The 27312-nt window shown below is 43.8% G+C and overlaps 1 protein-coding gene across 1 annotated transcript; it reads right to left on the reverse strand.

Moving 5' to 3' along the window:
- Nucleotides 1-1094: 1094 nt before the first annotated feature.
- Nucleotides 1095-26196, reverse strand: LOC311098941 (protein wntless homolog). The gene is made up of 12 exons (XM_084139496.1): nucleotides 25810-26196; nucleotides 23114-23386; nucleotides 17061-17185; nucleotides 16644-16805; nucleotides 16295-16431; nucleotides 11675-11843; nucleotides 10810-10907; nucleotides 10613-10676; nucleotides 8078-8221; nucleotides 6116-6199; nucleotides 5747-5900; nucleotides 1095-2327 (listed from the first exon to the last, which is right to left on the reverse strand). The coding sequence occupies exons 1-12, from the start codon at nucleotides 25913-25915 to the stop codon at nucleotides 2221-2223; spliced, it is 1623 nt and encodes a 540-aa protein (XP_083995622.1). The 5' UTR covers nucleotides 25916-26196; the 3' UTR covers nucleotides 1095-2220.
- Between the last annotated feature and the right edge of the window lie 1116 nt (nucleotides 26197-27312).

Consider the following 27312-nt stretch of genomic DNA (forward strand, 5'->3'; position numbering starts at 1 on the left):
ACATTTTTGAGTAAAAGTGGGATAACAAATTAAAATAACAAAACAATATATATAATCCAGGTATGTTGGCTGTGCTTGTTGTATACCAAGCAATTATACTATACCAAATAAACATAACTACCATTTAAAGTTTTACATTTCTTGTCTCATGAATAAATACTTTTTATTGATGATATCTGAAAGAAAAAAAGTCATGGATGAGAATATCAGTTTTCTTATCCAGCTTTTTGTTTGTGTTGCCATGGTGTTTCTTTCAGACCGGATTTCACCTGAATTTTTTTACCTTGATCTTGACAAGTGGGAATCCATGAGTATGCTTACGCTGCCTACGACAGCTCCCTGTCCTTATCACTTAGTGGAAGCTTCACTTCCTTAAGCAGCATAGACACTGCAGCATCTGGGACTTCACATGACTCCTTCTGTCTGGCAGACCAGATCTTTGGCCAGGTCCTTGATAAGGCAGCTATTCAAATTATTCTAGAGGAGCTAAGCCTGGCCAACACAGAAAACATCTGGGGTCCCACCCCCCATCTCCACCAGAGAGCTGCCAGTGAGCTCTGTGGCCCCTCAGGATGGCATGCTTCTGCCTGAGGCCCCAGTGCAGCAGCCTATAGTGATAAGGTGCTGACCACTGGTGGAAACATACACTCCTTCGAAGCAGCCTTGTAGCAGGGGAGATCAAGGTAGCAGAGAAAGAACTGTCCTCCACCAGATTCTCCACTGCTACAGCTGGGAGTTAGAATAAGAAGAACTGGCTGCTTCCAGGGACTTACTATCGCTCTCTTGTACTTTTACTCCGTATTTCATTTCTCTAATATTGTAGCATCACATCCTGTCAACACAGACTATTGAAATGACAAAGTTGTGAATAACAGTTTTTTCCTTCTTTGTCTTTCTCAGGCTCATTGAGTTGCTAAGGCAGAGGATAAACTACTGCAAGCACAAGAGGAATCATTTCCATTTAGGAACAGAAAAATGTTGAGTAAGCTTCTGTAATTTCTTTGCAGAAGTGTTTGTTTTTCATTGAAACTATAAGTAATGTCTGATAACAGTAAGAACATAATCAAGAAAATAAAAAAACGGACAAAAGAAAATTCAATACAAATACTTTATTGAATATACTTAGAAATTATTCAAAGACCAGGCATAAAGTAAAAGTTCTATTTAAAATAGCATAAAAAGCACAAAACTACACTCCCATGTGTAATACAATCTTCAAATCTATTTATTCTGCCAACAGACAGTAAGTGATACAGCATGTCAATCTGTCATACAGTTGAAAATAAGCACTTTATAAAAAATATATATAGATTGTAACAATGAACTTGGTGTTTCCCAAAAAGGCCTTGTGGTTGGTACATTTTCCCCACAATCCAAAAAGGCAAACCCCACTTGTAAGAGTGATAGACAAGTGAATCCAGTAGTCTAGAACTTTGCATGGATGTGTACAGGTGAGAGTGAGTGCTGACAGAAGAGACAAAAAAGCTTGCGTCATTACTGATATTACTGACTACTTGCGGAGATCTGCTTTCTTTTGACAGATCTTCCAAAAGTGGCCATGTTGGACCTTGTACGATGAGGCATATCAACTCTTGTATATCCTAAAGGTTATTCTAATGTAAAACCGCTGAGGTGAAGAGTCAAAAACAGCATCCATACAATATTTGTTCCCTCTAAATAACCAAGTAATGTTGTCTTCAGTGAGGCAACCAGTTACGCCTCAGAATGCCTTGAAAGCCCACAGTGTTTTTCCTGGAGTTGGATGCAGTTACCCCTGGACACTGATTTAAGGTCAGATTTGTACTCCCTCCGCCTAATGGATACATTTTGGATTTGGGGATGATAAACTGATCCTAGATCTGTGCCTGACGGCAACATCCCTCTCATGACCACCAGATGGTGTGCTACATCCTTCTACTCAGTTTCCATTTCAGAGCAGCTTGTCCACAACCTGGACTTCATAAGAAAGAGTACAGTTGTGCAACAACAATATTACAAACACTGATAGTTAACAGACTCTGTCAAATGTCAAAGATGCATATACAATCCGGCCCCATGTCTGCAATGAAATGAAAGGACCGTACAGAAAAGTTGCTTTTTAACTTTTGGGACAGTGACGGGACGGGGGACATTGGGATTTGGTTAAAAAAAGCACAGTCAGGGTTCGAGGGAGAGGCTTTTGTAGGGGAGGAATTAGGTTGGAGGTCCAGGGGAAGGGGGCTACTCTTGGGCCTCTTTGCCCGTCAACTTGTAGATCTCGGTGGGTCCGTCCACGTGGGTGATGGTGGTGGTCAGCTGGATGTCCTCTCCACTGGCTCCTGCATCTCCTGAACAGAGCACAGTGACCAACACACACATCAGTATACAGACAGCAGTACATCTGGGTCATCTGCATTGTGCTCATTAGGCACCAGTGTTTTTGTCTTCTGTTGAAAAAATATATATATTTTTTTTATGTCTATGCTGAGAGCCCTAATGGTTCTGAGCATACCTGTGCTGTTGTGGTTTCCATTTCACTCACATTGTATAAAACTGACTTATTTTGTTCCCTGATGCAGGCTTTAACACCGCAATGTGTTTAAAAAAAAAGACACAGCTTTCATTAAACCTTTTCCTCCTCAATTTGCTCTTTATGTCATGCCATCTGGTTAGACACTATCATTTATTACTTTGTCTTTTGAAACAGTGACCTGATTAAATAAAGAGAGCGAGAAAGACAAGGCAAGAAACCACTCCAGAAAGAGGGAGACAAAAACCATGCCAGGCTAATGCATTTCAGGGAACCCTTCCAGAACTTAAACATGTCTTCTCTCTCCCGGCCTGAGTGACATCAGTGGTACTAGCTAGTTAGTTGGATGGTTTTCATGTTGATATGACAGTAATATTGTAAAATGTCCGCTTTTAACAACCATGAGAATTGGTTAAAAAGAAAAAGGTTATGCACCCTCCGCTTGCCCGTGCCCCCCCCGCTTCTCCTTCACACAAATCCAGACAGCTGATGTTCTGAAAGAGCTGCAAAATCTGGACCCCTACAAATCATCTGGGCTAGACAATCTGGACCCTTTCTTTCTAAAACTAGCCGCCGAAATTGTCGCAACCCCTATTACTAGCCTGTTCAACCTCTCTTTCGTAACGTCTGAGATCCCCAGAGATTGGAAAGCTGCCGCGGTCATCCCCCTCTTCAAAGGGGGTGACACTCTAGATCCAAACTGTTACAGACCCATATCCATCCTGCCCTGCCTTTCAAAAGTTTTTGAAAGTCAACAAACAGATCACCGACCATTTCGAATCCCACCGTACCTTCTCCGCTATGCAATCCGGTTTCCGAGCTGGTCATGGGTGCACTTCAGCCACGCTCAAGGTCCTAAACGATATTATAACCGCGATCGATAATAGACAGTACTGTGCAGCCGTTTTCATTGACCTGGCCAAGGCTTTCGACTGTCAACCACCGCATTCTTATTGGCAGACTAAATAGCCTTGGTTTCTCAAATGACTGCCTCGCCTGGTTCACCAACTACTTCTCAGATCGAGTTCAATGTGTCAAATCGGAGGGCCTGTTGTCTGGACCTATGGCGGTCTCTATGGGGGTGCCACAGGGTTCAATTCTTGGGCCGACTCTTTTCTCTGTGTATATCAATGACGTCGCTCTTGCTGCTGGTGACTCTCAGATCCACCTCTACGCAGACAACACCATTTTGTATACATCTGGCCCTTCATTGGACACTGTGTTAACAAACCTCCAAACGAGCTTCAATGCCATACAACACTCCTTCAGTAGCCTCCAACTGCTCTTAAACACTAGTAAAACTAAATGCATGCTCTTCAACCGAACGCTGCTTGCACCCACCCACCCGACTAGAATCACTACTCTCGACGGGTCTGACCTAGAGTATGTGGACAACTACAAATATCTAGGTGTCTGGTTAGACTGTAAACTCTCCTTCCAGACTCACATTAAGAATCTCCAATCCAAAGTTAAATCTAGAATCGGTTTATTTCGCAACAAAGCCTCCTTCACTCATGCTGCCAAACATGCCCTCGTAAAACTGACTATCCTACCGATCCTTGACTTCGGCAATGTCATTTACAAAATAGCCTCCAACACTCTACTCAGCAAATTGGATGTAGTCTATCACAGTGCCATCCGTTTTGTCTCCAAAGCCCCATATACTACCCACCACTGTGACCTGTACGCTCTTGTTGGCTGGTCCTCACTACATATTCGTCGCCAAACCCACTGGCTCCAGGCCATCTATAAATCACTGCTAGGCAAATCCCCGCCTTATCTTAGCTCATTGGTCACCATAGCAACACCCACCCGTAGTCTGCGCTCCAGCAGGTATATCTCACTGGTCATCCCCAAAGCCAACACCTCCTTTGGCCGCCATTCCTTCCAGTTCTCTGCTGCCAATGACTGGAACAAATTGCAAAAATCTCTGAAGCTGGAGACACTTATCTCCCTCACTAACTTTAAGCATCAGTTGTCAGAGCACCTTACTGATCACTGCACCTGTACACAGCCCATCTGAAATTAGCCCGCCCAACTACCTCATCCCTATATTGTTATTTATTTTGCTCATTTGTACCCAAGTATCTCTATTTGCACATAATCTCTTGCACATCTTCATTCCAGTGTTAATACTAATTGTAATTATTTTCCACTATAGCCTATTTATTGCCTTACCTCCATAACTTGCTACATTTGCACACACTGTATATATATTTATTTCTGTTGTATTTTTGACTTTGTTTTGTTTTACCCCATATGTAACTCTGTGTTGTTGTTTTTAATCGCACTGCTTTGCTTTATCTTGGCCAGGTCGCAGTTGTAAATGAGAACCTGTTCTCAACTGGTTTACCTGGTTAAATAAAGGTGAAATAAAAAAATAAAATAAAAAATATTAGGCAATAACTAAGAGTAGGCAAAGTGATCGTGTCAGGCGAAAGTGAAACGTTTTACCATTGCAACATTTGATGTACAGTCACATTCACCGTGGTTGTCTGAAGCGTGCTATAGATTTCACAGCTGGCGATGCCTCATCGAGATTGTTGCAAATGATGGGGAATAACCAATGTCAATGAGCGTCATCACCATCTTTCCTTTGCGGTACCTCACGGTCGTGATTACCAGCTGAGAAACTTTTATGAGTTGATTTTACTCCTGGCTCAGATTGTCTGGGCAGTGTCTTAACATCATCCTATAAAAAGGGGTAGGCAACCCTGCCGCAGGTACTGCAGGATTTTGTTCCATCAGGACACCTAACCAACGGAGCTAATTGATCAGTCCAACTGAGCTAATTGATCAGTCCAACTGAGCTAATTGATCAGTCCAACTGAGCTAATTGATTAGTTCAGGCCTAAATTCAATTAATTAAATAAAAAACATTCTGTGCCTGCAGCACTCCAGGACCAGGGTTGCCTACCCCTGTCCTATAACCTACTCTGAGCTGGGAGTTTCTTTAGTTTTAAAAACAGGTTTTAAACAGGATTCCAAGGACCGTTTCTGAAATTCTTTGTGGATACGGGACCTGGTGTCCATTAGACACAACCTCCTGAAATGTTCACAAGAAACACACGTCTGAAAGTAACGTTATTCCCACAAAAGGAGACACTGTTGCGTGTCAATATTTGCTCACCACAGTGAAGTGTATTGGGACTCTTATGATGCACTTGAAATAACATTTGACTTCACTTTTGACCTACTGACAGTTGACCATTAGAGGCAGGTGTTAGCTGGACTCACCCCTGGACTGCTCGTCTCCGTAGCGTTTGTGTGAGGGAGCATACAGGAACATGATGGCAAACACGTAGAGGTTCCACATTCCGTAGATCCCTGTGAAGAAGGCACTGTTCACCTGCACCGTGTAGTCTCCCCAGTGCCAGTGGCCCTCGTTCACCTAGACACACACACAATATTGGTTGTATTCAGTAGGTACAAAATGTAAGAAAACACCACGAAACCATCTGAACTTGTCCAATAATAAACAGTTGTTTTCGTTTTCCGGTACAAAACATTTAGCTATGGAGTGACCTAATTAGCATGACCCTGCTTAAATACCTAACCCTCTCCAGAGGATTCTGGGAAACCCCTGGAGGCACACACAGAACTCACCTGACTGATGATGAAGAAGATGACAGTCATTGCAGCGCAGGTCAGAGTGACCAACATGAGGAACTTGAACCGGAAGATGAGCCCCTGAGAGAGGAAGATTAGAGTTACTACTATCCATGAAAAAAGAAAACAAACACCAAATTCATTGAGAAGACACATTTAGGTCAGTGGAGGCTGCTGAGGAGAGGACTGCTCATAATTGCTGGAACGGAGCGAATTAAATGGCATCAAACGTATGGAAACCATGTGTTTGATACCATTCCACTTACTACACTCCAGCCATTACCACAAGCCCGTCCTCCCCAATTAAGCTGCCACCAACCTCCTGTGATTTAGGTACATACGGTACACACATTTAGACAGGGACTTACAGTGCCCTCAGGAAGCATTCATGCCCCTTGATTTATTCCATATTTTCTTGTTACAGCCGGAATTCGAAATGGATTAATTGTTTCTCTCACCCATCTACACACAATACCCCATAATGACAAAGTGAAAACATGTTTTTAGTAATGTTTGCAACTTTATTGAAAATGAAATATATACACATCTCATTTACATAAGTATTCACACGAGTCAATACTTTGAAGAAGCACCTTTTGCGGTGATTACAGTTTTGAGTCGTCTTGGGTCTGTCTGTCTATCGGCTTTGCACACTTTCTCCCATTCTTCCTTGCATATTTTCTCAAGCTCTGTTAAGTTAGATGGAGAGTGGCGTGAACAGCAATCTTCAAGTCTTTCCACAGATTTTCAATGGGATTCAAGTCTGGGCTTTTGCTGCACCTCAAGGACTTTCACATTCTTGTTCTGAAGCCATTGCAGCATTGCTTTGGCTGTACGCTTGAGGTCATTGTCCTGTTAGAACGTAAATCTTCTCCCCAGTCTAAGGTCATTTGCACTCTGAAGCAGGTTCTCATTAAGGATTTGCCTGTATTTGGCTCCATTCATTGTTCCCTCTATCCTTACCAGTCTCCCAGTCCCTGCCGCCGAAAAGCTTCCCCATAGCATGATGCTGCCACCACCATGCTTCACGGTAGGGATGGTGTTAAACGGGTGATGAGCTGTGCCTGGTTTTCTCCAGACATAGCGCTTTGCATTCAGGCCAAAAAGTTACATTTTTGTCTCATCAGACCACAGAATCTTTTGCCTTTTGCTCTGAGTCTTTCGCATGTCTTTTCGCAAACTCCAGGTGTGCTGTCATGTGCCTTTCTCTCAGGAGTGGCTTCCATCTGGCCACTCTCCTATAACGCCCAGATTGGTGAAGTGCTGTAGAGACTTGTCCTTCTGGCAGGTTCTCCCATCTCAGCCAAGGAACTCTGTAGTTCTGTCAGAGTGGTCATTGGGTTCTCGGTCACTTCCTTGACCAAGATCATTCTTGCCCGGTTGCTCAGTTTGGTCGGACGGCCAGCTCTAGGCAGAGTCTGGGTAGTTCCAAATGTTTTATATATTTCCTACTGATGGAGACCACTGTGCTCTTGGAAAAGTTCAACACTCTAGAAATTGTTTTCTACCCTTCCCCAGATATATGCCTCATCACAATTCTGTCTCGGAGATCTACAGACAGTTCCTTGGACAACTGTGGGACCTTGTATAGACAGGTGTGTTTTCTAAATCATGTCCAAACAATTAAATTGGCCACCAATCAAGTTGTAGTGATGTCTCAAGGATGACCAAAGGTCATTGAATGCACCCGAGCACAATTTGGAGTGTCATAGCAAAGGGCTGTGAATACTTATGTAAATTAATATTTCTGTATTGCGTTTTCAATACATTTGCAAAAAAATCTAAAAACATGTTTTCACTTGGGTATTGTGTGTAGATGGTGAGAGAAAAAAAACAATTGAATCCATTTTGAATTCAGGCTGTAACAACAAAATGTGGAATAAGTCAAGGGGTATGAATACTTTCTGAAAGCACTGCATGTACCTTTACACACACATTTATGTACACACAAACACACACCTCATAGTGCAGCCGTCTGGCCTTGGACATGGCGGGCAGGGAGGACCTCTTCCCGCTGATGTTGCGGAACACTTGGAACACCATGAAGCACAGGAAGAGGAAGTAGAGACAGGCACAGATCCCCGCCACGATGATGAACGCCATCTTATCAACCTTAGTCAAGGAGCTAACGTGCATGGAGATGCTAATAAAACATAGCTTAATAAATCGTTACATTACTCAAACAGAGAGGTTAGACTCTTACTCTAACTGTTAGAGAGACAGGACTGACCATAATGGAAGGACTGCCCTTACTTTATATATAGACCCCCAGCTCTAGCTACAGTACAGTAGCAGTAAAAGTACATTTTCCAACAGACTGATAGAAACCCATGGCTGTTTTCAGACATTCCGCTTAATTCTAGGAACACTAAATAGCCCCCACCTCGGCTAAAAGGTTCCAGGCTTGATAGAGATGGCCATCTTTTTACAGGGCTTTTTTTCTCCAACTGGATTGGAGTGCGAGCAAAAACAAGAGCGAAGGAGAGAGAGGGACTGCTAGAGAGGGAGAGCGCAACAGATGAAGCAAAAGACTCTTGCTGCTACTAAACTCAGCAAAAAAAGAAACGTCCCCTTTTCAGGACCCTGTCTTTCAAAGATAATTCGTAAACATCCAAATAACTTCACAGATCTTAAAATCGTAAAGGGTTTAAACACTGTTTCCCATGCTTGTTCAATGAACAATAACAATTATTGAACATGCACCTGTGGAACGGTCGTTAAGACACTAACAGCTTACAGACGGTAGGCAATTAAGGTCACAGTTATGAAAACTTAGGACACTAAAGAGACCTTTCTACTGACTCTGAAAAACAACAAAAGAAAGATGCCCAGGATCCCTGCTCATCTGCGTGAACGTGCCTTAGGCATGCTGCAAGGAGGCATGAGGACTGCAGATATGGCAAGGGCAATAAATTGCAATGTCCGTACTGTGAGACGCCTAAGACAGCGCTACAGAGAGACAGGACAGACAGCTGTACGTCCTCGTAGTGGCAGACCACGTGTAACAACACCTGCACAGGATTGGTACATCCGAACATCACACCTGCGGGACAGGTACAGGATGGCAACAACAACTGCCTGAGTTACACCAGGAACGCACAATCCCTGCACAATCCATCCATCGGTGCTCAGACTGTCCGCAATAGGCTGAAAGAGGCCAGACTGAGGGCTTGTAGGCCTGTTGTAAGGCAGGTCCTCACCAGACATCACCGGCAACAATGTCACCTATGGGCACAAACACACCGTTGCTGGACAAGACAGGACTGGCAAAAAGTGCTCTTCACTGACGAGTCGTGGTTTTGTCTCACCAGGGGTGATGGTCGGATTCGCGTTTATCGTTGAAGGAATGAGCGTTACACTGAGGCCTGTACTCTGGAGGGGGATCGATTTGGAGGTGGAGGGTCCGTCATGGTTTGGGGCGGTGTGTCACAGCATAATCGGACTGAGCTGGTTGTCATTGCAGGCAATCTCAACGCTGTGCATTACAGGGAAGACATCCTCCTCCCTCATGTGGTACCCGTCCTGTAGGCTCCTCCTGACATGACCCTCCAGCATGACAATGCCACCAGCCATACTGCTCGTTCTGTGCGTGATTTCCTGCAAGACAGCAATGTCAGTGTTCTGCCATGGCCAGCGAAGAGCCCGGATCTCAATCCCATTGAGCACGTCTGGGACCTGTTGGATCGGAGGGTGAGGGCTAGGGCCATTCCCCCCAGAAATGTCCAGGAACTTGCAGGTGCCTTGGTGGAAGAGTGGGGTAACATCTCACAGCAAGAACTGGCAAATCTGGTGCAGTCCATGAGGAGGAGATGCACTGCAGTACTTAATGCAGCTGGTGGCCACACTGACTGTTACTTTTGATTTTGACCCCCCCTTTGTTCAGGGACACATTATTCCATTTCTGTTAGTCACATGTCTGTGGAACTTGTTCAGTTTATGTCTCAGTTGTTGAATCTTGTTATGTTCATACAAATATTGACACATGTTAAGTTTGCTGAAAATAAACGCAGTTGACAGAGAGAGGACGTTTCTTTTTTTTGCTGAGTTTAGTTTCTGATGGGGGGGGGGATGTACTGTTGAATCTTGCATCACCTAGACCTGGCTGGGAGAGGGGAAATAAGGAGGAGAGATGGCCCAAGGCAGGAGTAGGCACTGCCAGCACCACTGAATTATTCCTCACTTCAGCACAGAACACAGTGATGAGAGTACCTTGGAGACTGCCTGTGACTGTGCAACTAACAGAGGAGACGTGCTCTGATTAATGTTAGTATGTCGATGTCAAATATTGACACAATCTGGCCCTGTTGCAATGAAATGGAAAAGAATGATAATATAAATTATAATTCCAGGATACACTGGGAACTTGTATGGGGATATACTGTGAAATTGCATGGACACATTCTTTTTCAGACAAGAGGCAATTCATCCCTAATTTAGTCTCCTTTGGTCCGTCAACTTTTAAGGCAAGAAGTCATCAACGTAGTCAAAGGATACAGCCAACTCAGTCCCCACGTCGGAAGCCCAAATACTGTAGAAAGGGTTCTTCAACTGGACTCCCCTGGTGGTAAAAAAAAAAAAAGAAATCATCAGAAATGATCCCTGCAAAACTGTGGTGGTAACCTTTAAGTAGCTCTGAGCATTGTTTTGACAGTGTGGTGAAGTGTGTGTGTGTGTGTGTTTTTCAGCCTCACCTCTCACACATGTCGAAGATGAAGAGGCAGAAGGAACCGAAGACGATGGGTCCCACCTGCTTCCAGTAGATTGAGAAATGGTTCCTCTCCATCTGGTCCTGGGGGAGGGGGAATTATAAAGGTGGGACAGAACAGTAAGACGAGAGAAGTGGATAAAATAATAAAATGAAGTTAAAAATAAATGTATCCACCAGGGATACATTTATATTTTAGTAATTTAGCAGACGCTATTATCCAGACCAAGACCAATTAGGGTTAAGAGCCTTGCTCAAGGGCACAGACAGATTTTTCACCTGGGTTCGAACCAGCAACCTTTGGGGTACTTGACCAAACACGCTTATCCGCTAGAGTAACTGCCGCCCTAATTAAATGAATACGTAGTCATAGTAAGTCAACGGATACTTAGTCGCACCAAGTCAATGGATACTAAAGGTAGATTTATGGAATTGATCAAGAGAGAAAGAAAGACTAAGAGAGAGTGCCCGTGAGCGCACTGATTTAAAGCAATGATATTACTGTAGCCTATAGGCAATGCTGCAGCAAATGTACCTGTCACAAGAAAAAATAAAGTTAGCAGCTGATGAGATACATGCATAGTGAACTGCGCTCCATTTCAAGATGCGCTGTGTCCTGATTTGCTAGTGTCAAACAGACGAGACCATCAGATTCTCCGGGAGAATGTCAACCAACGCCCTCCAACGCACTCGAGACATGCTCCAGATTTGTATTCACGGTACTTAAATCTTCCGAGTTGCCTTAATCTAAATGAATCTTAAGTCAATGGATACTTAGCCATATTAACTCAATAGATAGATACTAAGTCGACATAAGATTACTTGGAGAGGTGAAAAGACCAGCGACAAACCATGAGGTGCTCTCCACAGAAGATGATCCAGAAGGAGAGCAGCATCGCGTAGAAGATGCCCTGCCGGATGTCCCCGAACAGCAGCATCCATGTCCAGTTGAAGCCCACAGAGAACCACTCCACCGGTATGTTGATGAAGGTCATGCACAAGCCCAGGGCAAAGATCACCCTAGAGAGACACAGCAGCATCATCAGCAGCAGCAGTACCACCATTATGTTAATCAACAAATTAAAATACCAATAATCATCATCACCATAATGCACTGTATTAATATAATGCTCATAATCAATATCATCATCATATCAATTAGTTTTATATAATGGTTAGAATTGTTTTTAAAAAATGTTGGACAATAATCTCCTTTGTCATTCAAATCAAATGTTATTCGTCACATGCTTCGTAAACAACAGGTGTAGACTAACAGTGAAACACTTACTTACGGGCCATTCCCAACAATACAGAGAGATAAAATAGAAAAGTATAACACGTAATAATAAATACAACGATAACTTGGCTATATACACGGGGTACCAGTACCGAGTCGAGGTAATGGAGGTAGATATGTACATAACTAGGAATAAAGTGACTAGGCATGAGGATAGATAAACAGTACCAGCAGCGTATGTGATGAGTGAAAAAAGATAATGCAGATAGTTAACCAAATAACTCCTTGGACTGACTATTTAGCAGTCTTATGGCTTGGGGGTAGAAGCTTTACAGAGTCGTGTTGGTTCCAGACTTGCCGTGCGGTAGCAGAGAGAACAGTCTATGACGACTGGCTGGAGTCTGAAAATTTTTGGGGCCTTCCTCTTACACCGCCTGATATAGAGGTCCTGGATGTCAGGGAGCTCGGACCCAGTGATGTACTGGGCCGTATGCACTACCCTCTGTAGCGCTTTGCGGAAGGATGCCAAGCAGTTTTCATACCAAGCGGTGATGCAGCAAGTCAAGATGCTCAATGGTGCCGCTGTATTTGGCCCATGCCAAATCTCCACTAAAGTCCCGTCGATTTGAATGGAGGTGTGCTTGGCCCTCCTTTTCCTGTAGTCCACGATCAGCTAATTTTTCTTGCTGATGTTGAGTGAGAGGTTGCTGTCCTGGCACCATATTACCAGGTCGCTCACCTCCACTCAATATGCGGTCTCATCGTCGTCAGTGATCAGGCCTACCACCGTCGTCAGCAAACTTAAATGATGGTGTTGGAGTCGTGCACGGCCATTCATTCAGTAATAGATTACTTCCATTGAAAAAGCATTGGCTCCATCAGAAATACTCAGACACAAAATCCCAGTGTAGAACAGGATAACGTATACCAAGGGGGTGCAATTGACTCTAAAAACATGAATCACATTCCAGAAGAGTCGGCAGCGAGATCCGTTCCATTGGGCTGGTATGAAGTGAATGTCCTGCGCTCTGCGAATATACAGACGGGAGAGATAGGTGTGCGTTTGTGCGTGTATATAAAGAGCAATTAAACTAAACAAGCTGCAGAGCTAGCTCCATAACTCTTAAGAGAGCCAGATAAGAGGCCTCAACCTACAATCTGGGGAAATAAAAGCACCAACTACAGTATAAAGGAATAGCTTTGGTGGAAACAGACTTCAGACATACACTGCGTGTACAAAACATCAGGAACGCCTGCTCTTTCCATGACAGACTGACCAGGTGAATCAGGTGAAAGCTATGATCCCTTTGATGTCACCTGTTAAATCCACTTCAATCAGTGTAGATGAAGGGGCAGAGAGAGGTTAAATAAGGATTTTTAAGCCTTTAGACAATTGAGACAAGGACTGGATACATCGCATTCGAAAGGTATTCAGACCCCTTGACTTTTTCACATTGTTACGTTACAGCCTTTTTCCCCTCAATCTACACACAATACCCCATAATGACAATGCAAAAACAGGTTTATAGAATTTGTTGCAAATGTACTAACAAGAAAACTGAAATATCGCATTTACATAAGTATTCAGACCCTTTACTCAGTACTTTGTTGAAGCATCTTTGGCAGCGATTACAGCCTCAAGTCTTCTTGGGTAGGCCGTAACAAGCTGGCACACCTGTATTTGGAGAGTTTCTCCCATTCTTCTTTGCAGATCCTCTCAAGCTCTGTCAGGTTGGATGGGGAGCGTCGCTGCACAGCTATTTTCAGGTCTCTCCAGAGATGTTCGATCGGGTTCAAGTCCGGGCTCTGGCTGGGCAAATCAAGGACATTCAGAGACTTCAGAGTCCCGAAGCTACTCCTGTGTTGTCTTGGCTGTGTGCTTAGGGTTGTTGTCCTGTTAGAAGGTGAACCTTTGCCCCAGTCTGAGGTCCTGAGCGCTCTGGAGCAGGTTTTCATCAAGGATCTCTCTGTACTTTGCTCCGTTCATATTTCCCTCAATCATATTTCCCACAGCATGATGCTGCCACCACCTTGCTTCACCGTAGGGATGGTGCCATGTTTCCTCCAGGCATGACACTTGGCATTCAGTCCAAAGAGTTCAATCTTGGTTTTCACCAGAACAGAGAATCTTGTTTCTCATGGTCTGAGAGTCTTTAGGTGCCTTTTGGCAAACTCCAAGCGGGCTGTCATGTGACTTTTACTGAGGAGTGGCTTCAGTCTGTCCACTCTACCATAAAGGCCTGATTGGTGGAGTGCTGCAGAGATGGTTGTCCTTCTGGAAGGTTCTCCCATCTCCACAGAGGAACTCTGCAGCGCTGTCAGAGTGACCATCGGGTTCTCCCTGACCAAGGCTCTTCTCCCCGGATTGCTCAGTTTGGCCGGGCGGCCAGCTCTAGGAAGAGTCCAAACTTCTTCAATTTAAGAATGATGGAGGCCACTGTGTTCTTGAGCACCTTCAATGATGCAGAAATGTTTTGGTCCCCTTCCCCAGATCTGTGCCTCGACACAATCTTGTCTCGGAGCTCTACGGACAATTCCTTCGGCCTCATGGCTTGGTTTTTACTCTGACATGCACTGTCAACTGTGGGACCTTAAATAGGCAGGTGTGTGCCTTTCCAAATCATGTCTAATCAACTGAATTTACCACAGGTGGACTCCTATCAAGTTGTAGAAACATCTCAAGGATGATCAATGGAAACAGGATGCAGCTGAGCTCAATTTATAGTCTCAAAGCAAAGGGTCTGAATACTTACGTAAATGTGATAGTTTGTTTTTGTAAATACATTTGCAAAAAATTCTATAAACCTGAGGTATTGTGTGTAAATTGATGAGGATTTTTATTTTTAGAATAAGGCTGTAAAGTAACAAAATGTGGAAAAAGTCAAGGAGACTGAATATTTTCCGAATGCACTGTATGTGTGCCATTCAGAGGGTGAATGGGCAAGACAAAAGATGTAAGTGCCTTTGAAAAGGGTATGGTAGTAGGGGCTAGGCACACCGGTTTGAGTGTGTCGTCACGAACTGCAACGCTGCTGGGTTTTTCACACTCAGTTTCCCGTGTGTATCAAGAATGGTCAACCACCCAAAGGACATCCAGCCAACTTGACAACTGTGGGAAGCATTAGAGTCAACATGGGCCAGCATCCCTGTGGAACACTTTCAACACCTTGTAGTCCATGACCCGATGAATTTAGGCTGTTCTGAGGCCAAAAGGGGGTGCAACTCAATATCAGGAAGGTGTTCCTAATGTGTTGTACACTCACTTATTATTTCAGTGTGAACTACTGCCATTGATAAATTGATTCTTCCAGTGCCTTATATTCTTCCAGGAAACCTTGCGAAATAGTCCACCAGAAATTAATAAGGCTAATGACTGATAATGACCTTAATGTACTTTCCACAAATAGAGTTTGAGTGCCATTTCCTGAGAGCTGTGCGGTAGAGATGACAGGGAAGATGGAGAGAGGGAGGAAAGGTTGGGGTAGAAGTATTAGTTGAGTGCTAGAAGATTGTGTAACGCGTTTCACACTTGGACGAACGTTCCTGTGGTGTTGAACGCAGCAATGTACTGATATGCTCTCCCAGCACTGCAGGGGATAAACTAAACTGAAGACTTAGCTCTCGGCACAGGGTATCATTCTACATTACATTGGTACATCATTTAAATCTGGCGTTAGTTATTGTTTGAATTAAGTTGTCACCACTACAGGTCTTGAAAAAGCTACATCTGGTTCTCATTTAACAGCGTAGCTGCCCAACTGCTGCTCTAGGATCAGTTTTATCTTTTTAGATCATAATGAATAAGGTTACATGATGCACAGATGGGACCTGATCCTAGCTCAGCACTCCTACTCTGAGACACTTTATGAATACGGGTCCAGGACAGTGCACTGAGAACATCTGACCTCGATGCACAGTTAATTCACAGTTAATCTAATGACACGTCTCCTCCTGTCCTTGCTAATGTTGCCATAAGCACAAGGCCTAACTGGTATCCACTGGAGTTACTGAGTTTTACCCTGGCTGAAGGCCTTACTTGTGTGTATATGAAGCTAGGACAAGGATATCCATGCATTTTGGATTAGAGATCAGTTCTCAATTCACATCTACATGGAACATCAGCTCACGAAGCAACCAATGTCAATGGATGACTGAACTCCATTTTGACACCAAATGTAATATACAACAAAGAAACATCCCATTCACAGTCCAATAAACAATATGGCGGCCTTACTTTTCCAACAGCACAGGGGGTCGCATCATGAGGGTGATGCGTCTCCAGTACCACACCAAGATGATGAGGATGCTGGGTGTGAGGAAGGTCTTCATGGCAAACCACACCTTGGTGAAACCACCGTTCTGATGGATACCCTGATAGGATAGGAAACGAAACATCAGCCAGTCTTTCACACAGTTCACCTCAACATCTCGTTTGGCCATTTTGGCAATCAGTTAGGACGTGAAAAACTAAAAGCATCTCCACACATTAAGACAAAAGTAAAGGACATTCAATGATGGCAGATATTTTACGATTTTACTTTATTGAGTCTCTCTTCCAACACCCACTCACACACACTACTAACCACCAGGCGGATGTCCTTGATCTCTCCAATGCCCACGTTGATCTTCTTGCGTTCGCTGACGGGCAGGCGGATGTTGAGCAGGTAGTACTTGTGGGCCACGTTGCCCAGCTCCATGAAGGGCAGCAGGTCACACTCGTAGTAGCGGCCCTCGTTCTCATATGTCTATAGGACACAGGGAGAGATGAGTTATACACATCTGATGGGACACCAACTATATGGACTTTTTCTAACATAAAAATAAATTTGATCAGCTGAAACCATGGAACTTTGGGAGACTGATTAAAACCTGAATGATCATGTGTGGACTAACCAATACTATAATAACAAAAGCCAGTAGCACAACAACCCTTGAGGACTGGAAGTGTTTACCCCAGAGGGAAGTGAATGGTTGAGCAGTTCACAAAGTCCTGTGTTTACCTTTGTGGTGGTGAAGTTGCAGCTAAGCTTCCTCTGCTCTATGGAGTGGGCCATCTCTGTCCACTCACCGAGCGTGTCATCCCTGTAGGCCAGACCTACGTCGATGGTGGCCAGTGCTCCATCATCTGTAGGAGGAAAATGTCAATACGTCACACTTTAGGGTGATTCTAAAGGTTCAAAGGTTCTCATATTTACCAACTACCAAACTTTATATAGATTCCACATAACAGTTGGGGTGACTTCATTACAATGGCATATATATATATATATATATATATATATATATATATATATATATATATATATATATATATATATATCCTGTTTTGCTCTACGCATGTCTTAACAAGCAGATCAGCATTGAAGGAGGAATTTGCAATTAAATCAAATTATCCACCTGCAATTCCCTATTGCATAGCTATGACATCAATACTTCTGTGTAAACCAGCGGTGACTGGGGTGAAATAAGTCTCTGATGACAGACAGACAGTTATGGCCTTTTGGGAAAAGACCAGAGGGCGCAACGTCTGGAGCTATGAAAAGGATGCATTCACCGCTGCAAATGCACCATCTGGACTGCGACACACCATGTGGTCCTCTGTAGCTCAATTGGTAGAGCATGGCGCTTGTAACGCCAGGGTAGTGGGTTCGATCCCCGGGACCACCCATATGTAAAAATGTATGCACACATGACTAAGTCGCTTTGGATAAAAGCGTCTGCTAAATGGCATATTATTATTAAGATCTGTGCTAAGAGCAACACTGGGTCATTTTCAGGCCGTCAAATGAGCGGACACGTCATTTGCTTTCACTTAGCATGAAATGTTATACATTTCCTACACAATGCATCCACTATAGACAATGAGTGCAATTTTAAACTTTTCCAAAGGCTACGAATGTGGCACTGGGCTCATTAAAGGGATAGTTCAACCCACAAAAAGTTTGTCAGTTAATATCTTTAAATGTGTCCTAAAAAGGTGACTCATCTGGACTTTGAGACTATGTTTGAGGTATGAAAACGTTGGAGAAACTTTCAAGTTGGGGTGAACTATCCCTTTAACTTTCAAACTATGCAGGTAGCTTAGTGGTTAAGAGCATTGTGCCAGTAACCGAAAGGTCGCTGGTTCTAATCCCAGAGCCGAATAGGTGAAAAATCTGTCGATGTGCCCTTGAGCAAGGCACTTTACCCTAATTTCTCCTGTAAGTCGCTCTGGATAAGAGCGTCTGCTAAATGACTAAAATGTAAATATGAAAGAATGCACGTCATGAAAAATACTATCAAGAGAGAACAGATGCACCAAAATCTCACATCTGGGTGCCATGTTGATCCCAAAATAGTCCAAGGATGATTCATGATCTGAAACATTTCCCCGTTGAAGGGCTTAAAGCTAATTTACGTACAGTGGGGAGAACAAGTATTTGATACACTGCCGATTTTGCAGGTTTTCCTACTTACAAAGCATGTAGAGGTCTGTAATTTTTATCATAGGTACACTTCAACTGTGAGAGACGGAATCTAAAACAAAAATCCAGAAAATCACATTGTATGATTTTTAAGTAATTAATTTGCATTTTATTGCATGAAATAAGTATTTGATACATTAGAAAAGCAGAACTTAATATTTGGTACAGAAACCTTTGTTTGCAATGACAGAGATCATATGTTTCCTGTAGGTCTTGACCAGGTTTGCACACACTGCAGCAGGGATTTTGGCCCACTCCTCCATACAGACCTTCTCCAGATCCTTCAGGTTTCGGGGCTGTCGCTGGGCAATACGGACTTTCAGCTCCCTCCAAAGATTTTCTATTGGGTTCAGGTCTGGAGACTGGCTAGGCCACTCCAGGACCTTGAGATGCTTCTTACGGAGCCACTCCTTACTTGCCCTGGCTGTGTGTTTCGGGTCGTTGTCATGCTGGAAGACCCAGCCACGACCCATCTTCAATCCTCTTACTGAGGGAAGGAGGTTGTTGGCCATGATCTCGCGATACATGGCCCCATCCATCCTCCCCTCAATACGGTGCAGTCGTCCTGTCCCCTTTGCAGAAAAGCATCCCCAAAGAATGATGTTTCCACCTCCATGCTTCACGGTTGGGATGGTGTTCTTGGGGTTGTACTCATCCTTCTTCTTCCTCCAAACACGGCGAGTGGAGTTTAGACCAAAAAGCTCTATTTTTGTCTCATCAGACCACATTACCTTCTCCCATTCCTCGTCTGGATCATCCAGATGGTCATTGGCAAACTTCAGACGGGCCTGGACATGCGCTGGCTTGAGCAGGGGGACCTTGCGTGCGCTGCAGGATTTTAATCCATGATGGCGTAGTGTGTTACTAATGTTTTTTTTGAGACTGTGGTACCAGCTCTCTTCAGGTCGTTGACCAGGTCCTGCCGTGTAGTTCTGGGCTGATCCCTCACCTTCCTCATGATCATTGATGCCCCACGAGGTGAGATCTTGCATGGAGCCCCAGACCGAGGGTGATTGACCGTCATCTTGAACTTCTTCCATTTTCTAATAAATGCGGCAACAGTTGTTGCCTTCTCACAAAGCTGCTTGCCTATTGTCCTGTAGCCCATCCCAGCCTTGTGCAGGTCTACAATTTTGTCCCTGATGTCCTTACACAGCTCTCTGGTCTTGGCCATTGTGGAGAGGTTGGAGTCTGTTTGATTGAGTGTGTGGACAGGTGTCTTTTATATAGGTAACGAGTTCAAACAGGTGCAGTTAATACAGGTAATGAGTGGAGAACAGGAGGGCTTCTTAAAGAAAAACTAACAGGTCTGTGAGAGCCGGAATTCTTACTGGTTGGTAGGTGATCAAATACTTATGTCATGCAATAAAATGCAAATTAATTACTTAAAAATCATACAATGTCATTTTCTGGATTTTTGTTTTAGATTCCGTCTCTCGCAGTTGAAGTGTACCTATGATAAAAATGACAGACCTCTACATGCTTTGTAAGTAGGAAAACCTGCAAAATTGGCAGTGTATCAAATACTTGTTCTCCCCACTGTACATGTATGTAAGGCCTTGAATTCGGTCTACTACGCAGTGGGTAATGATACAATAGTGCTGACTTGAAGGTGCAAAACTTTGAGCTGAACCTGGTTTTAAGTGCTTTGAGAAACAAAAGGCCGTCAGAATGCCAACACAGGCTTTAGATCTGTGCTTCACCTTTCCAAAGAGACTTGTGTGGTTATGAAACAAGCTGGAGAACCCTGAAAGAAACCCGGTGGCCTGACCGGGAGAGGGGGAAGAGAGGAAAAGGAGGGGGGGGGGGGTTATTGGCAGTCCTCTCTCCTCTACTGTCTCAACGAACCCCTCTTTCCCTTCCCTCTCAAGCCAACACTGCCAAAGATCCTGAATGTCAGCTTACCGCACACAAACATTCCACCCCAGTGCAGCGCCCATCACCACCGCTACTAAGCCTTCTCAACAGCTGTGTTATTGCTGGACCCCTGCCAGGGGTGGCTGTTGCCTGGGTGGAGTGGGGTGGGGGAGAAAGAAATGGGGACAATTAATCTCAGGGACCAGCTTTAACACCAAGAGGGCAACGTAGTATGCATTCCGCAACGGTCATATGACTGAGGGGTAAAATCCGCCAACCTTTGGCATGGTAACTGTCTAAAGAAAGTGGTTCTGGTTGAGTTATAGACAGGCCGACGCCATTTTGTCACACGGAGGGTTCTGGTTTTCATTGCTTACCTCTCAGAGAGATTTGGATGCTGTGAGAAAGTAAATCACGTCGAGCTCTGTCAATAGTTTGCTGGAACTTCTCTTCTTTGAACAAACTGGAATAAACTAGCACTCTGCTCCTTGTTAATGTTACAGAGGTAGTTTGCAGGGCTAGCCTCAAATGAAGAATATTCCTGCCTGAGACCATCTGACCTCTGTTGAGACCAAAAAGAGACCTACAGCTCAGCGAGCTAATGTGGTCTTGAGTTGCAAGGACAACCTGGATTTGATTTGCGATCGGTTACATTACAGCTACATGTTTCAGCACTGAAGCTGAATGCGGCATTTGATATGCAGCTGCATGCCATTTCTGTGCATGGTGACTCTTAAAAACGTCCAGGTAATCTGTCCATTTCTCCTCCGCGGCTCGGTCATAGACAGCTGTTGACATCAGGGCGATCCTCAGGGCCCGGGGCTACACACAGTAAAACTGATCAGAGGCAGTCTGCCTGGCCCGGTGGCTTAGAGTGGGGTGGATAACAGTCCCATTCCACAGCATCTAGGTGGGTGGAATTCTGGGACGGAGTGGTGAGTCGCTGACTAGTCTGGCAGCGCAAGCTGTAAACAATCCCAACAACGTCCTGCTTGGGACAGGAGTTTTTTTTTATGACTCGACATATAGTTTATATTGGAGTATACAGTATAAACTACACTCAAACAATATCAAACTTAACTTTTAGCTTTTCTATTGTGGTAAAATGTAGCTTCACTGCACTTTGCAACATATCTTTGGTGAGAGGAGGATGTGACAGAGTTCCTCATGCCCTGCTGTACATGCCGTACACCCTGCCCTAGGTTAGCTATAAATCTGTTACACAACAGAAGAAGTTGGTCCCATCTCTGCCCCCTCCGTTCCCGAGGGGCGAGGACTCCTGCAGCTTGAAGGAGCACGTGTTCTGATCACTTTCCCAGGCCGGCACGCAGATCCCCCTACATTAGTCCTCTGTTATCTCTCTAATCCTTTCTTTCACAGCCCCAGACCTGGCGCGGCACCAAGCGCCGATCCGCCTAGTCAGTGCCCTCTCCTTAACAACCATGCACACAGAGATATTCCACTTGCTATCAAGGAAGTCAAGGAAGGGAGAAGCAAGCTCAAGCTTCCATATTACCCCACCCTTAATCCCAGATCAGAAGAGGGTTACCATGTCTGAATCCTTGTCTGAACATAATAACTTCCAAAACAAACCCTCGTCCCTACACCTAGGCTCTTCTGGGAGAAAGGATTGGATTGGTGTAAGAAAGATGGTGACATTTTCCTATGTCTATTACCATAGGTACACAGGAAGTATAATGGTTTCAGATTGGAATTGGGCACAGATCTGACTGATACCATGTTCAGATAAGGACCATGGCAAACCCTTCCTGGTCTGAACATAAAAGATTGTTTAGATGATAGAGGGATATGTGGGATGTCTGCTTTGATGAGCAAATTAAAGGGGGGGAAATGTAGCTTTTATCAGATCAGGTGACAGTTAATTGAGCGAACACCAGCTGTCGAAAATGACTATTTCAGGGCTTTTATTTTCTCATTTTACATTGACCTCAAGGATAAACTACCTTACAATGGAGAGTGAGAAACTCATCCCGAACACGCCGAGTGATGTACCATATTACAATTCGTCTTAGGGATAGCATGGAGAAAGCATGAAGAATTTGCCCAGTAGAGTGTTATTCCACTCCATATTAGGGAATTGCAAAGCTATTGGTGTCCAATTTGAGACAGCCCACCACAGTTCGAGCCTCCCCCAGCTACCTGTTCTATAGAGAATACAAGCCTCTGACATGGAGCCCTGAGCCTTGCATCACTATGGAGAATCAGCAGCACATCCATCATTGTTAGGCCTTTCTCTCAGTGTGAGAAGATCCAATCTACCGAGGAGAGAAAAGGCACATTCCTCTGGGTGCTTATGCATTCCCCACAATAAGCAGGACAAAAGCAGGCAATACCCTGAGGTGACAGAGGGATACTAATATTAACAGCATCTATATATACACACACACACACTTGAATACTTTATCATTGGATCCACAAGGAGTAAGGGCAAAGGACCCAAATATTTCAGCGGTCATACAGATGCTTGTACGAGTGAGTCCTCATGAATCATTGACACAAAGACAGAAAATACATAAAAGCAATTCCCCCTCCCCCAAAAGAAAAAAAAAAAACATTTGAAAGACAGAATAAACACAAAACACAACATAACACAAAAAAAGACTGACACAAAGATCAAAGCTAAAATGTCTTGACACTAAAATAACACTAAATCTAAAATGAAAGACAATGAACGCCAACCCTATTGAGCACAAGCCAGCAGTTTCCCTTACCTATCTGGTTGTACATCTTGAAGGCGATGTCAAACTGCAAGATGACCAGCATGAACTGGAACCAGGGGCTCATCTCCTTGTTGGGCAGGGGGATGTGGACGGCAAACACAATGTTGTTGGCCTCGATCTTCTTGGACATAGCCTCGTCAAAGTCCCGGATCTTGTCGCACTGGTTAGGGCCCCAGGGCATGAACCACTTGGTACTCTGGTGGTGTTTGACCGTGTCCACACATTTGGTAGCCAGGTAGTGGACTGCAGTGGTGGGGCTGGGAGCTACAGGAGAGGGGAGTTTCTAAGTTACTGCCCGATCACTATGGTAGTTCACCTAGATCCATAAGATGTCCTAGTCATCGGTCCTGAGGATGAGACCTTTTGTGTAGAAATAGAAATTCTCATCTAATGCTATGTTTGATGGAATAAGCTATAGAATAATGGAATAAGCGTTTTGGGGGAATCTTTCGTTGCGGACCACATCGTTTGACAATTTTGTTGCGGTTCTCATTTCAATGCTGTATGTGTAACTTTTTATTATTGTTCTGAAATATAATGCCCATGTGCAATCATCTGGAAAAAAATGTAAAGCCCATTGTATTCTTCAATTACAGAATACACTACAGTTAGTTAATTCATAGAGTTAGGCTAATGGTGAAGTTTTAAACATTAATACATTTCCAAACTCATAATCAAAGCGTTGTTCTGGAGTTTAATATGTGTCAGACGGCTATCAAGCTCAACAAAGTAGGCACACATGAAGAAGTTCAGTTTAAGATCAAACCTAGCCAAATCCTGGTTAAACAAAGTGGCAATTCATTCTAACCATGTTGACAGAACACCCTGTAGTAAGGCCCAATCCCTTTGAAGCTGGCTGCTGGGAAAGCCCCCAGCACTTAAGTCATAATACTGTAACCTTATAGAGATTCATGAGCAAGATGAGGTTGGCCACTCTCTAACAGGATTTCACTAGTCGTTGGGAAAGGTACAAAACATTAGCATTAGAAAGCTGAGGATATGGTTGAGGTAAAAACATGGAGGATGCTGTGTGGATAGAGTGAGGTGGCTGACTAGAAAGGGGTATTGACAGGGTAAAAAAGGTCAGGAGTGAGAAAGGGGTTATGTGATTAGACAGTAGTTAGTTTACAGACTCTCTGGGTCACTCAGGGCACCTTTAGTCCATAAAGAACCAGGATGTATTGGTAATAGGTATCAACAAGAGCCAGACCACGCCCTCAGGGCCAGATACCGACATCAGCCATGAACAAAAGAACATGAGGGACTTCAAAACCCTACTATGTATCAGAACCACTACCATTAACTTGTTCACTTATGTTCCCTTTATCTAATATTAGGTTTTGGTTGAAGATCTGATAACATTCAGTATCACAAATATGCAAAAGTAGAGAAAATTAGAAAGGGGGCAAATACTTTTTCATAGCACTGTATCTCTCTGTGTGAGGGTGTCTTCTTAGCTAGGTGCGCCAGTGTCACCTCACAATGGACTTGGGCCTACTCAGGAATAAGCACAGACACACCAAATTGAATTAAACCAGCTCTACGGAACCCCTCAGAGTTCAATTATCCTGGGACCCTGAGATTCTGGGAGCACACCGCTCTTCCAGTCTCCACCCCAGTGTGTCGGCAATAATGGCCGCCTCTCGGCCCAGTGACCTCATGCCGTGTCGGGGTTGTCCAATAACAGGGGGAGACGAACGCCTTTCTACTCAATTACCCTGTCTGGCCCCGGCCACCGAACAAATACAAAGGCATCCAGCTTCATTAAAACTATCTTGGGCAGGAGTAGCCCAAACAAGCTAATTTATCAGCAGACACCCAGCTCTGGAGAGGAGACAGACTGACGGGAGGGTTTTGCCCAAACTAACCAGAGATTGGGATCTGTAACAGGCCTCAAAATACTCAACTATTGAGGCATTGAGTTTGTGTGTGAGTATGTATGTGCGTGAGTTGTGTGTCAGTGGGAAGCAGAATCATGCAAATGTAACCAGCAGAAGGCAAAATATGCAACGCTGAGAGGGGTTTGTGATTTAAGGAGAGGGAGCTGCAAGTGGGAGAGAAAGAGATGGTGCCTGCCTGGGGCTACGGAGCAGACATACATAATGAGGGGAAGGAAGAGAGTAGTGGGGCAGACAACATTCTGTGTTGGATCAGAGTGAAGTTAGACATCAATTCCTATGGTGTTTTACAGTAAAATATGTAATTATTATAGGGAAAACAAAATTATATGCCAATTAAGTGAATTCACTCAATACTTTACAATAATAGTATTATGAAATATAGTAAAGGTGTTTTGTTGTAGTATTAGTAAAGGAAAATGTTACAAAAACCACAGCGTCAATACAGAGGGAAATATTTTGAGTAGGAGGCATGCGATACCAGTACGTTCTTTTTCTTTCAACTTTGATGAGCTCAGAGAGCGTTTGACACATTGTAACTTCGTTAAAGGCTACATTGTTAATAGTTACATAGACAAACATTTTACATTACAATTCCTAAGTGGTTTATAAACGTTCCGTCCTCTCTAGAATGATATTGACTAAATAATTAAATTGTTTTCATTATTTGATAGGCCTACATAGATTATTCAATATACTCGACAAATTGTGGATATTCAACCGTGGATATCGCATAACAAAGCCAAAGGTTGCAACAAAAGAGAATACAATTGGGAAAACCATGCTTACCAATCAAGCCACCGACCATAAAAGAAAACGCTTGGAACACAAGCAGAATCACTCCCACGATCACCAACTTTTTGGTGCTCATGTTTTCAATAATTGCCCCGGCCATCTTAAAAAGTTGGTGAAAACTACGCCGACTGAGAAAAATAAGGTGAGTCGGGACGAAAATCACCGCATCTAGTTAGTACTCCAGCTGCCGAGATTGAGGAAGGCTGGCACGGCACTGTCTCGCTTGCATTTCAACTTCGAAGGAGGACGATACGTGGAAAAAAGGAGAATCACATGACCGAATAGCACCCCTGCCTATCCCTTCCGAACACTACACTGCAGAGTGATCTGTGGAGCGCCGCAGTATAGCAATAGTGGTTCGAAATGCCAGGTTACCTTGTCATTGAATGCCGGAACAATAACAGCCTCTATTATGCCAGCCAAGGGCTATGCAAAGGAACGTTTTCAGTGAAGCTTGAAGTGTTTTGATCTTGACGTGATTTTCCCCTCATTGGCAATGTTAAAAACTCCATAAAACTCCATAAATGTCCAAAGCCTGAATATGTGTGATATTTATGGATCAGCCTATACAAAATGTATTCTATCACGTTTCTTTATTTAGAGAAATGAGTGTGAAGGAGGAAGGGATTTCATGCAAATTAATTGAATGGAAATTATGGACTCAAATATTAAAGCCTACGCACACTTTAGCCTACTGTTTTGTTGTGTGATCTCATCTCTGTCTGCGGTGCCCAAGATAGCCTACTATTTAGAGGCTACAACGAACTATAAGCCACTCAATCAATTTTTTAGATAGTGTTGGAGGGAGGCGAGCTGGAGCACGCGCGCAATGAGTGGGCGTATTTGGCACGTGCACAAGCGGTTACAGGACAAATGTTTCATTTACTTGGTGAAAAGAGAAGGAAGCCTAGTCAAAGAAACAGGTCAAATTATGATATATAGTGACTGCCATGTTCACAGTGACAAGCTTGCAAGGATAATCTATGTTGTTGTTGTTTTTTCACTTTAGCATGTGGATTTTGGGAGGTCTAAACTGTAAGGAGTCCTAGGCCTAGCTACAGAAGCCTACACCTGTAGTAGAATACATTCTACATGCAGTTCTAATATATTATTTTGATGTAGCCTACTGAAGATTAAAAGCCTAGCTACAATATCAAATACGTATTAGTCTGAGGCCTAACCAAAAGATTTCAACCTATTAAAAGGCATATCTTACCAGAATGTCTTCCCTACACAGGCCTGCCATGTGGGTCACTCACTCACATGGGGCATATAGGCCTACCCTATAGACTTATTCCTCTCTTGCAGAAAAACAGAAAGCTTTCAGCTCTTTGTTTCTCTATAAACCTTTCTCAGTTTCAAATGAAGTCCCTGTAGGCCTGTACAGCTGTGAAAGCTAATGTAGAAGAAGCTTTCACGTCATTTCTTCGAGCAATGGCAAGCAACAAACCGTTTTCACTTCAGAAGAGTGGCGGGAAAGAGCTGCCCACCCGGGGT

Source organism: Coregonus lavaretus (genome assembly GCF_964263955.1).
Source record: "Coregonus lavaretus genome assembly, chromosome: 23".
NCBI lineage: Eukaryota > Metazoa > Chordata > Actinopteri > Salmoniformes > Salmonidae > Coregonus > Coregonus lavaretus.